Raw genomic sequence first — 18,833 nt, 5'->3', positions numbered from 1 at the left:
ACAATGGTACCATCTTACTACTGCACTGCAACTGGCATCTGACATTGCAGCATCCCCTGGATGTTTTATATTGAGGCAAATGATCTACAGAAGACTTCAGCAGAGTGATCTTTATTATTGGAGGCCTGCTGTCTATTTACCTTGCTTACCTCTGGACCGGTTGGTAGGACATGTTCTGAGGCATCAAGGGATCACAAATTTAGCATTGGAGGGCAGCGTGGAGGGTGAAAATCGCAGAGGGAGACCAAGAGATGAATACACTAAGCAGATTCAGAAGTATGTAGGTTGCAGTAAGTACTGGGAGATGAAGAAGCTTGCACAGGATAGAGTAGCATGGAGAGCTGCATCAAACCAGTCTCAGGACTGAAGGCCACAGCAACAACAACCTCTGTAGTGTCTTCACAGAAGGAACGTCTAGAGTGAAGCAGTCAACATGCCACATGTTCTTTTCACAGATGAGTCCTGATTTGGTTTGGAGAGTTGATTCTCAATGGATTTGCATATGGAGGGCACGTGGAACATGATTTTAGTACCTAAACATTGTGGAAAGAGACTGATATCGAGGACGATCCCTAATAGTGTGGGCAGGATTATGTTGACCACTCAAACACATCTTCACGAAATTGTATGTGTGAATCAGCAAGATTTAACTACTGTCAGGTACCATGAGGAGATCTTGAGATCTCATGCATAGTTGTTGCAAGGTGTGGTGGGAGACTTCGTATTGATGGACGATAATGCTCGACCTCACGGAGCGTGGGTGGTTGATGCTGATGATATTGCATGCATGGCATGGCCTTCTTGATCTCCCAATTTGAATTCCATGGAGCATGCCTGGGATGCACTAGGGAGATGGGTTGAACACTTTAGCATCCACCAACCACTCTCCAAGATTTGTGAGCAGCTCTGCAGAAAGAATGGGCATTATTGCCTCAAAATAAGATTGATGACATCATGCACAGCATGTCCCATCATTGTCAGGCCTATACTGGAGCCAGAGGTGGTCACACCCCATACTAAGCACATTAACCAGTTGTCAGAATGTGTGTGTAAATCTGTTAAGTTGGAAAAAAATGAAGAACATTTTTACTACAATTACACATGTTGCAGTTGATTATGTTCTGTATTCTTTACATTGTTTCCTACTTTACTATCATCTGTTTATACTGTTTTGTGGCAAAATAAACGCAGGCTTACAAAATTTATGTTTGTTGCTTTAATTTTGGGCACCAGTGTATTTGTAAGTAGACTGTGGAAGGCTTCCCATGTAACAGAATGTCAAAGACATGATATCCCTGCTTAAGAACTAGATGCAGTCCTGTATAAGGAGGCTGAAATGCTGTGCTAATTGTGTTGTCCCGCAGCATAATATACTCGCAGTCTACCAGCGCTTTGTGTATGAGGACATGTTCTACATATAGTTGCAGTGGCAGAGTACATATGCTTGTGATCTTCTGTTTAACTTGCTGGGCTAAAGCAGATAACTCCATAGTGCTTGGTAATGGTGCAGGGATGATAATTTTGTGTCGGAAGAGTGAGATTTTCCCATACAAGATATCTGCTAACAGCGCCTTAAGTCTTCCTTAAATGCTGTTCTGATATGTAGGATCTCCCACTGCGAGGCCACTGCCAATTGCTTGTTGTGGTACGTAGTTGCTGCTGTGAGGGTACATTGACAATGCTCTATGAAACATTTGCTCTGTGGCTGGTAAGCTGTTGTTCTGAAGCATTCGACACCACAAAGATTGCAAAATTCTGAAAAAAGGTGAGACTTGAACTAGTGGCCATGGTCTGTTGTAGTGGATACAGGACAATTGAAACACAACATGCAGGTTTCCAAGAACACTTGTTCCTCAGTTTTGGCTGCAATATCAGCCAGTGGCACTGCTTCTATCCAGCAAGTAACACAATCTCTTGATAAGAGTATGGAATAATAACCTTCTGACTCAAGTGGAAGTCCTATAATACAGAGATGGATATATTGCAGTCACTCTTACATGGTATTTGATATTCCTATGCTTAGCATATATGTGGTGTCCTACTTTACATTGCTGACACCTAATGCAAGTGTGTGTTCATAACTTACAGTCTGCCTCCACTTCTGGTCAGACTGTGAATATAGCAACAGTATAATTCAGACACGGTTTAAACATATATTAATACTGTAAGGGATCACAGCTTTAATTGTTTATTTCATTGCTTAATTTGCTCACATCTTATATATCAGTATTTCCCTGACACATCTCTCAGACCATCTTAATATTGTTATTCACTTATGTAAGGGCATAGTCAATGGTGTGCAACAAACACCTGCGCAGACAAGCCAGTTAACAGGTTGTGTACTCGCCCCCTGCTGGATTGGTAGCAGTAGAGTTACTGCTAGCCAAAAGGTAAAGATGCAGCCTGTACATTCTGTTAATGGCTGTGCCACTAGCATTGTGGAGTGGATGTCAGAAACGTCTAGAGTGTGTAGCTAAACCAAACAGTGCTGTTACACAAGAACTAATTTTAATATTCTTAATTATTGATCTTAATTTTTGTACTAAGTAAACCATTAAATTGTTATTAATTATGCTCATTAAGCTGCATACTAACTTAAAATATTTTATTTTTATTGTAAATATACATAATTACATATATTCATGAATAATTATGAGATTGATGCAGTATGTGCACTCACGATTGGTGAACAATTAAGACTTGCTAATAAAGCTTTAATATAGGTAATATGTTACTATGTGGAATGCAGTGACTATTGAAATTAGTAGTTTTGCTTTATTTGTTCGCAAATATATAATTAGCAGTTTATGATTTATTTGTTAATTTTGCCCTGTATGTACAACAGTTATTCTTCTCATGACTTTTGATCCATTCTTTGAGTTCCTTGCTCCTTTGCTTGTCTATTTTCTCCATTTGACGTATTTTTGCTGCAATCTGCTGCTGAACAACTGGCCAGTAGTGCTTCTCTTTACCAAGTACCCTCATCTCTTCTAAAAAGTTAAAGATGTCTTCAATGTCTGCAACCACTGAAATGTAAATGAATCAATAAAATTATGCTGTGAAATATTTTAACCACATATAATGTATACTGTTTTCTTTCCAGTTTAGAACTTATTGTCTAAAATTTTTAAATAATTAAGAGATACAAATCCGATCTTTTATCAGCTTGATTGATTAACTGTGTGCTTTCAGGTATTAAGACATGTTATAGGTCAATTTCTATGGTGTCTAAAACTTTACTGTACTAATCCCACTTTAATTTGATACCTGTGTGGAGTATGTTGGGAGTGAAAGGTTGCAGTCGGCTCATTGTGGAATGGCTACAGGGACAAGACCATCTCCCATGGCATTCAGCTTACAACCAATAGAAGAAAGGAATGAGTAATGGGTTAATGCGATGCAGAAATGATGTGAAAGTATCACTTAAAGTCTGATGATCAAAAATGGAATCTTATTGCAATAAAATAACTATTTCTTATGAAACAATATTATGAGAAGGAAAGTTGCTATTAAGCATATAGCGGAAATTCTGAGTCACAGATAGGCACAACAAAAAGATTTTCACACTTACAGCTTTCCAATGGCCTTCGTCAACAATAATCAAACAATGGGAAATCCATGAATGTAACAATACCAGAGAAGGAAAGTTGCTACGTACCATATAGTGGAGATGCTGAGTCGCAGTAGGCACAATAAGGAGATTCAGACACTCGTAGCTTTTGGCCATTAAGGCCTTTGTCAGCAGTAGACACACACGCGCACACACACATTCATGTCAACGCAACTTGCACACACGTCTGCAGTCTCAGAGGCAGTGTAGTTTCAGCTCTCTGAGACTGCAGATGTGTGTGCAAGTTGCATTTTTGTGTATGTGTGTGTGTGTGTGTGTGTGTGTGTGTGTGTGTGTGTGTGATTGGGTGGGGGAAAGGAGGAGACTGGGGCAGGGAGGGGGAGGGATAGTATGGTGGACAGTGAAATGCTGCTGCAGGTTGGGCAGCGGGCAGGGGAGAGGTGGGGGGGGGGGGGAGGGGGGAGTAGCGGAAAAGGAGGGAAATGGAGAGAAATAAATAAAAAAATGAAATAAATAAAAAAAAGACTGGGTATGGTGGTGGAATGAGGGCTGTGTAGTGCTGGAATGGAAGCAGGGAAGGGAGTGGATGGGTGAGGACAGCGACTAATGAAGGTTGAGGCCAGGAAGGTTACGGGAACATAGGATGTATTGCAGGGAAAGTTACCACCTGCATAATTCAGAAAAGCTAGTGTTGGTGGGAAGGATCCATATGGTGCAGGCTGTGAAGCAGTCATTGAAATGAAGTTTATCATGTTTGGCAGTGTGTTCAGCTACAGGGTGGTCCACTTGTTTCTTAGCCACAGTTCGTCGGTGGCCATTCATGCGGACAGACAGCTTGTTGGTTGTCATGCCTACATAGAATGCAGCACAGTGGTTGCAGCTTAGCTTGTAGACCACATGACTGGTTTCACAGGTAGTAGCCCTGCCTTTGATGGGATATGTGATGTTAGTGACCAGACTGTAGTAGATGGTGGTGGGAGGCTGTATGGAAAGGTCTTGCATCTAGGTCTATTACAAGGGTATGAGCCATGAGGTAAGGGATTGGGAGCAGGGGTTGTGTAAGGATGGATGAGTATATTGTGTAGGTTCGGTGAATGGCAGAATATCACAGTGGAAGGGGTGGGAAGGATAGTGGGCAGGACATATCTCATTTCAGGACATGACGAGAGGTAATCGAAGCCCTGGCGGGGAATGTAATTCAGTTGCTTCAGTCATGGGTAGTACTGAGTTACAAGGGGAATGCTCCTCTGTGGTCGAACGCTGGAGCTTTGGGAGGTGGTGGGAGACTGGAAAGATAAGGCATGGGGAATTTGTCTTTGTTCAAGTTGGGAAGATAATTACAGTCAGTGAAGGCTTCAGTGAGACCCTCGGTATATTTCGAGAGGGACTGCTCATCACTGCAGATGCGATGACCGTGGGTGGCTAGGCTATTCGGAAGGGACTTCTTGGTATGGAATGGGTGGCAGCTGTCGAAGTGGGGGGTTTCGCTGGTGGTTAATAGGTTTGATATGGATGGAGGTACTGATGTAGCCTTCTTCGAGGTGGAGGTCAATGTCTAGGAAGGTGGCTTGTTGGGTTGAGTAGAACCAGGTGAAGCAAATGGGGGAGAAGTTGGTGAGGTTCTGGAGGAATGTGGATAGGGTGTCCTCATCTTCGATTCAGATAGCAAAGATGTCATCAATGAATCTGAACCAGATGAGGTGTTTAGGATTCTGGGTGTTTCGGAAGGATTTTCTAGATGGCCCATGAATAGGTTGGCATAGGATGGTGCAATGCAGGTGGCCATAGCCGTACCCCAGATTTGTTTGTAGGTAATGCCTTCAAAGGAGAAGTAATTGTAGGTGAGGATATAGTTGATCATGGCAGTTAGGAAGGATGTTGGTGGTTTGGAATCTGTCTGGCATTGGGAAAGGTAGTGTCAATAGCAGTAAGGCCATGGGGAATAGGAATGTTAGTGTACAGGGAGGTGGCATCAATATTAACGAACAGGGCACTGTGTGGTAAAGGGACAGGAACTGTGGAGACTCAGTGGAGGAAGTGGTGGGAATCTCTTATTTAGGAGGGTAGTTTTTATTTATTATTTATTTATTTAAATGTCAAGTTCCATAGGACCAAATTGAGGAGCAAATCTCCAAGGTCATGGAACGTGTCAGTACATGAACTTACAACATAAAAAGTAATAACAGATAAAAATAAATGTTCATGAACCTGAAAGAAAATCAGTCCATAAGTTTAAGCAAACGCTATCGGCAATACAATGAGAATCATCTTAATTTTTCAAGGAACTCCTCGACAGAATAGAAGGAGTGACCCATGAGGAAACTCTTCAGTTTCAATTTGAAAGTGCGTGGATTACTGATAAGATTTTTGAATTCAAGTGGCAGATTATTGAAAATGGACGCAGCAGTATACTGCACACCTTTTTGCACAAGAGTTAAGGAAGTTTGATTTCTGCCGAGTATTAACCGAGTAAAAGCTGCTTATTCTTGGAAATAAACTAATATTGGTAACAAGAAACGACAATAAGGAATATACATATTGAGAGGCCAATGTCAAAATACCCAGAGGTTCATGAACTCACACCACTTATTGCCCGAACTGCCCGTTTCTGAGCCAAAAATATCCTTCTGGAATGGGAAGAGCTGCCCCAAAACATAATACAATACAACATAAGTGAATGAAAATAAGCAAAGTAGACTAATTTACGTGTCGAAATATCACTCACTTTCGATACCGTTCGAATAGTGAAAATGGCAGTATTAAGTCTTTGAACAAGATCCTGAACGTGGGCTTTCCACGACAGCTTACTATCTATCTGAACACCAAGGAATTTGAACTGTTCAGTTTCACTAATCATATGCCCGTTCTGTGAGATTAAAACGTCAGGCTTTGTTGAATTGTGTGTTAGCAACTGTAAAAACTGAGTCTTACTGTGATTTAACGTTAATTTTCTACAAGCCATGAACTGAGGTCATGTACTGCTCTACTTGAAACCGAGTCAATGTTGCACACAACATCCTTTACTACCAAGCTAGTGTCATCAGCAAACAGAAATATTTTAGAGTTACCCATAATACTAGAGGGCATATCATTTATATAAATAAGGAACAGGAGCGGCCCCAACAGTGATCCCTGGGGCACCCCCCACTTGACAGTACCCCACTCAGATCCCACATCACAGCCGTTATCAATATTGTGAATAATGACCTTTTGCTGCCTGTTGCTAAAGTAAGAGGTGAACCAATTGTGAGCTACTCCCCTTATTCCATAATGGTCCAACTTCTGGAGCAATATTGTTTGATCAACACAGTCAAATGCCTTTGATAAATCAAAAAATACGCCAAGCGTTCAAAACTTTTTGTTTAGCCCATCCAGTACCTCACAGAGAAAAGAGAATATAGCATTTTCAGTTGTCAAACTACTTCTAAAGCCGAACTGTACATTTGATAGCAAATCGTGTGATATAAAATGATCAATTAACCTTACATACACAGCCTTTTCGATAACTTTTGCAAACACTGATGGCATAGAAATAGGTCTAAAATTATCTACATTATCCCTTTTTATAAAGCGGCTTTACTACTGAGTACTTTAATCGCTCAGGAAACTGACCATTCCTAAAGGAAAAATTACAGATATGGCTAAATACAGGGCTAACATGTGCAGCACAGTACTTTAATATTCTACTAGACACTCCATCATAACCATGAGAGTCCTTAGTCTTCAGTGATTTGATTATTGTCTCAATCTCCCTCTTGTCTGTATCACAGAGGAGTATTTCAGACGTCAATCTCGGAAAAGCATTTGCTAAGAAGTTTATGTGATTTCCTGTAGATACTAAATTTTTATTTAATTCATCAGCAATGCTCAGAAAATGGTTGTTAAATACTGTACATATATCTGATTTATCAGTAACAGAAATATTATTACTACAAACTGACTTTATATCGTCAACCTTGTGCTGCTGACCAGACACTTCCTTCACAACTGACCATATGGCTTTAATTTTATCCTGTGAATTAGCTATTCTATTTGCATACCACATACGTTTTGCCTTGCTAATAACATTTTTAAGCACCTTACAATACTGTTTGTAATGGGCTACTGTAGCTTGATTATGACTACTTCTAACATTTTGATATAATTCCTGCTTTGTTCTACATGATATCCTTATACCATTAGTCAGCCAACCGAGCTGTCCATTACTGCTAGTACCCTGTTTAGAATGTTCTAATGGAAAGCAACTCTCAAAGAGCATGAGAAATGTGTTATGGAAAGCATTGTATTTATCCATCTATATTATCGGCACTATAAACATCTTGCCACTCTTGTTCCTTGACAAGTTTTGAAAAACTCTCTATTGCTGTTGGATTAACTTTCCTATGTAGTTTGTAATTAAATACGACATTGGTTAGAGTACAAAAACCTTTTAGTGTTAAAATTTGTGCATCATGGTCTGAAAGGCCATTCACCCTTTTACTAACAGAATGCCCATCTAGTAATGAAGAATGAATAAAAATATTGTCTATGACTGTGCTACTGTTCCCCTGCACCCTAGTTGGAAAAAACACAGTTTGCATCAGATCATATGAATTTAGATCTACCAACATCCTTTTTCTTGCATAATCATGTACAAAATTAATATTGAAGTCACCACATAGAACTACTTTCTGGTACTTCCTACAAATTGAATCAAGAACCCTCTCTAGCTTAAGCAAAAATGCTCTGAAGTCGGAGTTAGGGGACCTATAAACAACAGCAATTAGAAGTTTAGTTTCACTAAATTCAACTAATGCTGCACAACTTTCAAATATCTGTTCAGTGCAGTGTCGTGATACGTCTATGGTCTCAAATGAAATACTGTTTTTTACGTACAGAGCCACTTCCCCACCCCGCAAGGAACTCCTTGAGAAACAGCCAGCTAATCTGTAGCCCGGTAAAGGAAGCCTCTGAATTATCAAATTATTTAAGTGGTGTTCAGATATACCAATAATTTCAGTGTTAGCATCTATTAGCAGTTCACTAACTTTATCTCTAATACTCCTTATATTTTGATTAAATATGCTAATTCCTTCTCTACTTGGAAACATTACATCCTCTGGAGGTGAGCCCTTAGTTAGAGGCACTTCCTTTAAGCAGGTATACCTATCAGCTGACTTCAGTCTAAAAAAGGTGCAGCTCTAACACCAACTACTATAGGAATTTTTCCATGAGTGATACCACTACCACCACCACCACCACCACCACCACCACCACCCACTACACTGTCACCTATAAGCTTAGCCAGCCTCCCCTTCCCATACCTATTGAGGTGCAGGCCATGCCTAGTGAAACCCCATCTACTGATAGACCCAACTGGCACTACTGAGATGTGATCCATGCCCTCCGCCATCAGTGCCCTCCCCAACCCCACATTAACGCACCTAACAGCCGCATTAAGGTGAGGCCGATCGTGACGCTGAAACAGTTGCACGAAATGCACATTAGTACCACCAGTTTGAGTAGCTATCTTAACCAAGTCACCACTGACATCATATTCCCCGTCCCTATCGAGACTGTTCCCTGCTCCACCCATTATCACTACCTGATCCTCTTTCGTAAAATTCTTACATAACTCCCCTATGCTTTCAGTCACCTGAGCCAACCCTGCACTAGGCTTCACAATGCTGGTGACCTGGTACTCACTCCCCAACACTTCCTGCAACTGCTGGCCCACACCTCTACTGTGGGAACTACCTAGCAGCGGAACCTTCTTTCTGCTAGACTTTGCAACTAACCTAGGCCTTCTAATTGCTGAGGACTGCTGCAAGTTACCTACATATACGGCTACATGAGGCTCCTCTCCACTCAACTCTGACAGTTGGTCGTATCTATTGCATGTATGCAAAGTAAGACTGTCTGAGTACCTCCTCTTCCTAGCTACCTTCTTGCCAACTGCCAGTTCCCATTCCCCACCACCCTTCACCCTCCTCAACCTATCTAGTTCCCCCTTTGCGCATTGTAACTGCACCTGAAGGTCACAGATCTTACGCTCCTTCTCCTCTATTAACTTGTTTCTACTACAGATTCTACATTCCCAGGAGAGGATCTCCCTAAAATGACCATTGCCTTCCCCACTGCATTCCCCCCAATGAAAATACTTTGAACAAATCCCACACCGTAATCCACTACTCACAAACCTACGACAGAGCCCACAATTTTCATTCATGGTAAATTTTACAGTTACTAAAAAAAAACTATATGTCTAAGTTACCAAAGTTCAGTTACACCAGTAGAACTATTTAAGAACTAACAATAATGGTCCCGAAATTCTCTGCCTACTAAGAAAGCAGCTACTTGTATTAATACTACTACAACACAGCCAATACCAATACCAGCAAAACTCCACAAAATTATTAGCTACAACCAATAAATTAAAACTACCACTGTAACACTAAGTGAAGTTAAAACACTAAATGAAAATTTTACTGAAATATTTCACTAGAAAGAATAATAAATGTCAGTTGAAAACTAAAGCACGAAAATTACTAACGACTGTATTAAAGAGCACAAATAAGTTTGTCAGTACTTTGCTTATAACCGCTACAGCTGCAGTGCCCACCGCAAAATTTAAACACACTACTGAGGCGCGAGGCTTAGACGAACGACGAAAGCAGACTCATAAATAACAGACCACTCGAGTCAATAACACAGGAAGAAAGACTGAGATTAATGAAAATCCACTAATAAGTTACTTTTACGGCAAATATCAAAACAAATAAACTTTAAAATAAGTAAATGAAGTCTAAAATTTATAAAATATTAACGAGCTATTTCAACAGCAGTGCAGCACACGTGACGTCACTAGGCTGAAGATGTTGGTCTACGAGAGCAGAGTTTCTCTCAGTGGGAGCACAGTAACTTGCCACAATGGGGCGTACATGGAGTGGTAGGGGTGAGTAAAGAGATGGACTCCGGGGAGAGGTTTTGGGATGGGCCTAAGGATTTGAGTAGTGACTGTAGATCCTGCTGGATTACTGGAATGGGGTGACTGTAGCAAGGTTTGTAGATGGGAGTATCTGACAGCTGACGGAGTCCTTCCACAAGGTAATCCATGTGGTTCAGAACAACAGTGGTGGAGCCTTTGTCCGCAGGTAGGATTATAATGTCGCCATCAGTTTTTAGATGGTGGAATGTGGTTCTTTCTGTGGATGTAAGGTTAATCTGCATGTTGAGAGATTTGGGGAATGATGGTAAGGCAAGGTTTGAGGTGAAGAAACTCTGGAAAGTTAACAGGGGGTGGTTTGGGGACAGTGGGGGTGGATCATGGTTGGATGGAGGAGTGAACTGAGTCCGGCAGGGTTCAATATTGGTCTTTGGTTGAGTCTGATTGGTAGGGTTGGTGGGGAAAAAGTGTTTCTACTGTAGGGACTGGGAGAAGAAGAGAAGGTCTTTAACAATGCATGAGCATTCTTTTTTTTTTTTTTGCCTATCAGAAACTCAGCATCTCCACTATATGGTGAGCAGCAACTTTCCTTCTCATAGTATTGTTACATTCCATCCTGGATTTTCCATTGTTTTATTTCTTATAAAAACTACAAGGAATTAATACACTGAAGTAAAAAATTTGAAAAGTAGGAATTGTTTCATATTGTCCAAAGCTGTGCTATACAGCTAAGGTTAGTAACTAGTGTAAGCATTTCAGAGTGATGCAAGGTTAGTCAACTTTCACCAGTAAGAAAGAGTCAAGTAAAAGTGTGTGATTAGTACAGACATAAGCAAACCATGAATAAGACACAAAGTTGGAACAAATTTAGGAAGTAGGTTAGACGTTTCACAAGAGGTTAAAAGTCATACTACATTCATATCTTTGCACTCTAAAATGGAGCACTTCTGGACTACGGTGTGACCTGTTGACTGAATATGAAGCAAAATTACTTAAAATGTGGTGTACAGAAATCTGTAAATATGAACCCCACCTACTGATTAGCTCTTTCACAGGAGAATGAATGTATGCATTGCCATACCTGGATGAGTATTAACAGGCTTCTACTCTTTCAGTGACTGGAACGATAATAACCCAGCCTGAGCCTGTGTTAGTTCATAATATTTTATCATTTGTTGTATTAAAGCTGAGCTGATCAGCTGACTGTTCAGTAACCTTTCAGTTGTTAAGGGGAAAATTTGTAAAATACAACGGGTTAGTGCGTATTGCCTGTGGGAGAAATGCATTTACTCCACAACACAGTTGCTCCGAGGTAAGCAGATCACTTACATAAAAAATTAGCAATCAGTGGGGACTCTGTTATGAGAGATACTAGTGTGAAAATATATACATGGTTCTGATCCTAATAACTGTCTATTGTTAGTTGCCATTTGTAAAATAGATTGGAACTGAATTATTTGATGAGTCTAGAAAGAGATAAAGAAGCCATTGGTACTAGTTTCTGCAAGAATATACTGAATTGTTGAAAGGTAATTCTACCAGTCTTAATTATTTCTAGAAGTTTAATATGTGGAAAGTGAATTTGAGCCAATCTTCTATATAGGAACTTTGGACATTTGGTTTGTAATGTTTGCTGGTGAATCTGCAAGCATGATCAAGGAAATCTGGGATGTTTTCTCCTGCATTTAAGAGAGATCTTCACAGCTTCATGGCTGTGCATCATACACTGAAGTGCCAAAGAAACTGGTGTAGGCACGTCTATTAAAATAGAGAGATATGTAAAATATGGCAAAATATGGCACTGAGGTTGGCAATGCCTATGTAAGACAATAAGCGGCTGGGGCAGTTGTTAGATCGGTTACTTCTGCTACAGTGGCGGTTTATCAAGATTTAAGTGAGTTTGAATGAGACGTTATAGTTGGTGCATGAGCGATGGGACACAGCATCTCCGAGGTAACGATGAAGTGGCGATTTTCCCATATGACCATTTAATGAGTGTACTGTGAATATCAGGAAACCAGTAAAACATCAAATCTCCGACGCTGCTGTGGCCGGAAAAAGATCCTGCAAGAATGGGACCAACGGTGACTGAAGAGAATTGTTCAATATGACAGAAGGACAATCCTTCCACAAATTGCTGCAGATTTCAGTGATGGGCCATCAATAAGTGTCAGCGTGTGAACCATTCAAAGCAACATCATCAATATCGGCTTTTGGAGCCAAAGACCCACTCGTTTACCCTTGATGACTGCAAGACACAAAGCTTTACACCTAGCCTGTGCCTGTCAACACTGAAATTGGACTGTTGATGACTGGAAACATGTTGCCTGGTCAGACAAGTCTCGTTTCAAATTGTATCGAGTGTATGGATGTGTACAGGCAGCAGGACAATGCAATGCCCCACACATCCAGAACTGCTACAGAGTAGCTCCAGAAACTCTCTTCTGAGTTTAAACACTTCCCCTGGCCACCAAACTACCCAGACGTGTACATTATTGAGCATATCTGGGATGACTCGCATGTGCTTTTCAGAAGAGATCTCTACCCCCTTGTACTCTTACAGATTTATGGATGCCCTGCAGGATTCATGGTGTCAGTTCCCTCCAGCACTACATCAGACATTAGTCGAGTCCATGTCACATCGTGTTGTGGCACTTCTGCGTGCTCGCAAGGCCCCTACATGATATTAGGCAGGTGTACCAGTTTCTTTGGCTCTTCAGTGTATCACCAAATGTGAACTGAATAGCACTGAACCAGTATCAGAGGATTCTATGTAAGTTCCTATTTATGAACAGTAAATTCACAGATGATCAGAGATCCCTGGCAGCTGCTTCAGCACTAAGAGATTGAGTTTCTATAACTTGAATTTTACTATTATTGGCAGATCATAATTTCATTTCAGTAATTATACCACACATTTTCAGCAAACACATAACAATTAATGCTTATATTCTGTGAAACTTTGACAATGTAATATAGAACCATTAGGCCTTGCTACATTACTCTGAACTTAACATAATTACAGAGAATAATTTCACTTAGTCATGATGTAATTTTTATCAGCGTAAAAATAGTAGCCACAAGGCATTACAATTACACATCTTTAATAATTCAAAGTTTAATTACATCAGCCAATCATTAAGTGTATATTTTTAATGTATCTGGACATATCCTCCATTTTACCTTTTCGTCTGGGGTCCAGGCGGATTTTTACATTCTCTTCCTTTTTCACAAAGTTGACTGTAATAAAATTATGTTTGCAATTATTCCTGTTCTATTACAGTTTTCTTAAATACCTTATTTACAGATGGCAACAGGATCATTGATTTCATCATTTTTTCTTTACTGATCATGGATCGATCCATAAGCGAGTGCAAATATTGATTACTTAAAATCTCTGTTCTATATTTTTGGTTCCAGACTCACTTTGTGCTAGCTTGGCATTATAGGTCTCATGTCATGTACTCAGTACTCATGTCATTTGTTGTTCATTGTAAATGAGTGGGTTTATAAAATACCTGGCATTGTGAAAATTCATAATTACTTTTCTATTTACACTGTTACAAAGCTATAGCATGTTAAAACTAGTTGGCTATCCCTTCTCCCAGCCACTGAAAGGCTACTGAAAGTGTATCTTGCTCTGTAATCTTACTTTCTGTCTGAAAGCAAGCCACCAAAGGTTTTGTTTCATATTTTTACGAATGGGTTAAGTGAAGCCTACTTATGGCATTTGCATTCATTGATGTCTGTGTTCAACTTAAATATTCTGCACACAGAAAATGAGGACAAGTCTGTGCCTGAAGTGATATAAATTTTAGATTATGTATGTAATGCACTTGAGAACTGATTAAATGAAAAATTCATCTGCCTGAAGATTAAACAGAAGCAGGAAATTGAAATAGAAGAAGGCTTTTACAAAGAATTTATACTTTCTATGGTGGAAGCATATGTTACTTTATCATTCATGCCATGAACATTTAGAATGATGGCTCTCTATGTCTGATTACTCTTTCCATTTCAAATGGATGTCTCTTAAAATAGATGTTAACTACAGTGATGTTGAAGGAAACCTTTTTTTTATAAGATAAATATAAAGCTTTTGAAATTGAATACGTAAAATATTTTGACCAGTTCTGTAATTTTAGACCATTTATGAAACAAAATAGTGATGATTGTGAATTTAATGGGTTATCTTGTAGTAAAAAAAGGGCCAAGTATTTTGTGAAAGTAAGTCTCTTGATTGTCATTCAGAATTGTTAAAACTTGCTGAATACTTTTTCAATATATCAGGGCACAATGCAAATGCAGAATGAGTAATTTCGGTCATTACAACAAAGTGGACTGATGACAGGAATAGGTTGAACATTCAACTTGTTAAAAGTACTTTGATGGTGTAATATAATTTAAAAGAATTTTCCTGTGTATCTTTTTACAATTATCTGCCAAGCAAGCCTACACTTCTTCAGAAAATTGGATCTTAAAAGAAGTACCAATAAAAGTGAAGGAACACGTGTTATGCCTATTAATTAATTCATGTATTATGTTTTAATATACATGTGTTCTCTTTTTTTCTAACTTTGCCTTTCTTTCTAAAGCTGTTTGTCCACTTTTTTATTATCATCTGCCTCCAGTCACCCTATGAATTTCAAGCTGATGAAATTAGGCATTAAGGCAAGCACAAGAGAAGAAAACTAGCTCAATGCCTACACCAATCTGGTCTATGTAAAGACTTTTTTAGAGAATAGAACTAGATTTCAATTTTTGCTTTCAGCATTTAGTTGGAGAAGTGTTATTTGTTGATATGGTTCATAGATATTTGTGATTTGGAAAGTGACTTCTGTGAGGTTTTTAAGGATTGTATGTTAGTGAATTTTCTACGTGATTCAGATGATAAGTTAGGGTTTTGGGTAATCCCAGAGTACTAAGGTAAAGATCAAGAGAATTTTGTTGAGTTGTGGTAAAAACCAGGTTACACTATAAAATGCATAGGGAACAAGAAGCCAATGGTTAGAGGAGGGGTGAGGATCCCAGCTCAGATCAAGCAGTAGATATAAGCCAGGGAGATGGCAATAACTCTCTGATGGAGCTATTAAAGCAGATGAAACTCTTTATGTCAACAGTAACTAATTTAGCTACCAAGCAGTAAAATATTTCGACTACTGTAACAAATTTAGCTACTGAGCAGTCGAATATTTCAACTACAGGAACAAAAGTAGCTACCGAGCAGTCAAATATTTTGACTACAGTAATGAATTTAGCCACTGAGTAGGCAAATATGTTAGCCACAGTAAACGATATACTACAGAGAACTCAAACATTGCAGATACAGTGGTGAAATTATCAACTACTGTGGATAATTTATGGGTCGAACAAATAGAGTTATCCACCAAAGTGAAGAATTTGTCAGGAAAGATAGATGAGCTACCCACCAAGGAAGACTTAACCAAGTTGTTAGGCAAAGTTAGTATTCTGTCTAATGAACAAACAGGTATGAAGAAGAAGGTAATGAATCTAAAGCATGCTCAAGAACAGTTTCCAATACAGATAACCAGGATGAATCGGGAATTAGAAACTATACATGGAAGACAACAGGCACTAGAGACAGAAGTGCAGAATCTTTCCACATTGGTAAAGGAAATAGCTTCAACATGCGAAGTGCTTATGGAACAAGAGTTCCAAACACTAAAACAGTAATTCAACGAACAGTTCGATGACTGGGCATCAGATAAGGGGCAATAAGTTTTGCTGTGTGTTAATAGAGGTATTAAAAAAGCTATGGAAAACATAGCAAATGAAAGCTTAACATTACGTAGTAAAAGGAATTTAAAACTTAAGGAACTGGGAGATCAAATAGGGATGGAATTTGAAATGGAAAAAGGAAGTAACACAAAATGTACAAGCATGTATGCAAGGTTTAGAGGAGATGTGAGTGGCAATTAGAGAAGGCAGGAATGAGAACAACATAGACTGAAGACCACAAGCCCCAAGTCATGGGTCTTTATGTGTCTATGTTGGTTTTGAGCAATACCCTTGTAGGTGCTCGAAAATACATACTTATGGAAGTGTATCACCATCTCTTGATTATACAAAATCGATCATGGAGGAAAAGATGTTAAAGCGTAGCCAGTTTCAACTTTTTTTTTTCCTTCCCCAAAGAAAAGGATACTTAACCCAGTTTTATTTATAAGGAGATTTAAGGGATATCCCCATGAGCATGGTCAGAAAGACAAAGGATTGAGTAAGCAGCAAGATATATCCAAGAAGACACTAGTTTATGGGTGACAGACATGATAGATAAGTACCGAACATATGAAGAATTTGGGAAGGCATTCTTAAATCATTATTGGTCACAGGGAATTCAAGAGAGATTGAAAAATGAGATTTTTAATCCTGAATCATTCTCAAACAATGGAAAATCCTGGATGGAATGTAACAATATTATGAAAAGGAAAGTTGCCACTCACCATTAGTGGAGATTCTGAGTCACAGATAGACACAACAAAAAGACTGTTCCACAGCGTGTCACACACTCACACAAATGCAACTCACACACATGTGACTGCAGTCTAAGGCAACTGTAACCACACTTCAAGCAGTAGCACCCACTGACTCATTCTCATATAGAAATAGAAACATAAGAAGGTATTTTGAGAAAGACTTGAACAAAGCTCGGTATTGGGATGAACTAATAGATTACCAAAGTATTCTAAAGGTCCTGAAGGCCAAGCTACTGATGGAATTAAGGGAGGAGATAGTTCTTGGGTCTGATAAAAATTTGAAAGATTCTTTTGTTGGCTGTGGATTTACTTGTTTTGTTGCAAGAAGACCAGAGAGGGAGGATGAACAACAAAAAATTTTACACACAGGAGAATGCACAAGTCAATTATAATCACAGAAATAATGGAAGGGAGATAAATAACTGTAGTAGAACAAACAATAATAATGGCTACATTAATGGTCAGAGCAATAGTCCCAGAGTGACAACAAAAGTTTCAGATCAAGCAGGAACAAACAGGAAAGATACAACAATGAAGTATAATACAGTATATAACACTAACAACAACCAGACACAGGGTAACTAAAATTTGCCAGAGCCAAGACCAAAAATTAACTGTCTAAGTGTGGGGAGAGTGGCCACCTATAATATATGAGATGGAAGATGACAGTGGCCCAAACAGGCATAGAAGTTTAAACTAAATGTGACCTGCTAATGTCCTGGAAGTTTGGTTGATGAAGAGGTTACGAGGGAGGTTACGAGGGGCAAGCAACACGCAAATTGTTTTAGGTGCAAAAATGGCATGAGTATCATAGAAGAATTAACCCATGTGAGCAAGTTTCTCATACAGTACCAGTCTCAGCTATATGGGCAGAAATCTTAGATACCCATATTCAGGTAATACTGGATACTGGAGCTTCAGTAAACACAATATCCAATAATTTGTTTAAAAGATTATCCCAGAAGATAGAGCCACCAACAGTTCCAGTACATAAGTGTAAGATCATTGGAGCCATAGGTACCAGACCATAAACCATCCAGATACAGATTATGTAAGAAGCAAAAGTGGGAAGTGCAGCGATTTTGTGCGCATTCCTGGTGACACACAAATTAGTTGAAAGCTGTATCATTGTATTGGATACAATGAGGGAAAAAGACTTCACAAACGGTAAAGTCAGTTTTTGCAATAATGGAAAATTAGCCCAAGTTGATCTTGTCCAGGAGGAATGAAGCCATGGAAAGCACCGTCAAGGGTGTGGAATTAAACTTATCAGAAAGGAGAAGCATGAAAAGTGTCCAGAAGACGGAAAGGAAAGGAAAGGAAAGGAAAGGAATATACTGGAGATATCTGAACAGGTTGAAGAGAAGGCCAAAGAAGCTGATAGGATAGAGGTGGAACAAAGAAACCAGCTGTCCAATATCATGGAGAAATATAGTCTACTTTTTTTAAGAAAGACCTGGGATAATCTATGAATTTACATGCCACTTAGAAGTGTTTCCACATACAACATACTGTAAGAAATCATATCACTTCTGTGAAGATTTTAGAAGTTGTTGGCTGAAGAAATAGATAGGATGATAAATTTGGACATAATCAAATCATCGATAAGTCCTTATTGTTGTCCTTTATTAGTTATACCCAAACAAGGAGGGAAAGTAAGTTTGGTATTGAACACAGGGGTTATAAACACAATCATTATGCCAGTGAGGACCCACCCAGAACAAATCAACCAACTAATACAGAAGTACCATGGGTCCAAGTACTTCACAAATATAGAACTGTGTGGCTCATATTGGTAAATTAAATTAGATTTTCAATTGAGGAAATATACAATCTTTAC

At 39.2% G+C, this 18,833-nt stretch overlaps 1 protein-coding gene across 1 annotated transcript in view; it reads right to left on the bottom strand.

Moving 5' to 3' along the window:
• Positions 1-2,691: 2,691 nt before the first annotated feature.
• Positions 2,692-18,833, bottom strand: part of LOC126236355 (UPF0193 protein EVG1 homolog) — a 333,107-nt gene continuing 316,965 nt past the window's right edge. The window contains exon 5 of the mRNA XM_049945586.1: positions 2,692-3,026. Within this exon, the coding sequence (XP_049801543.1) occupies positions 2,806-3,026 (221 nt within the window). The 3' untranslated portion in view covers positions 2,692-2,805. The remainder of the gene's footprint in view (positions 3,027-18,833) is intronic.

Source organism: Schistocerca nitens, chromosome 2, assembly GCF_023898315.1.
Source record: "Schistocerca nitens isolate TAMUIC-IGC-003100 chromosome 2, iqSchNite1.1, whole genome shotgun sequence".
In the NCBI taxonomy this organism is placed as follows: Eukaryota; Metazoa; Arthropoda; class Insecta; order Orthoptera; family Acrididae; genus Schistocerca; species Schistocerca nitens.
Note: the sequence above shows the minus strand (reverse complement) of the source record. Positions and strands in the feature narration are given on the sequence as shown.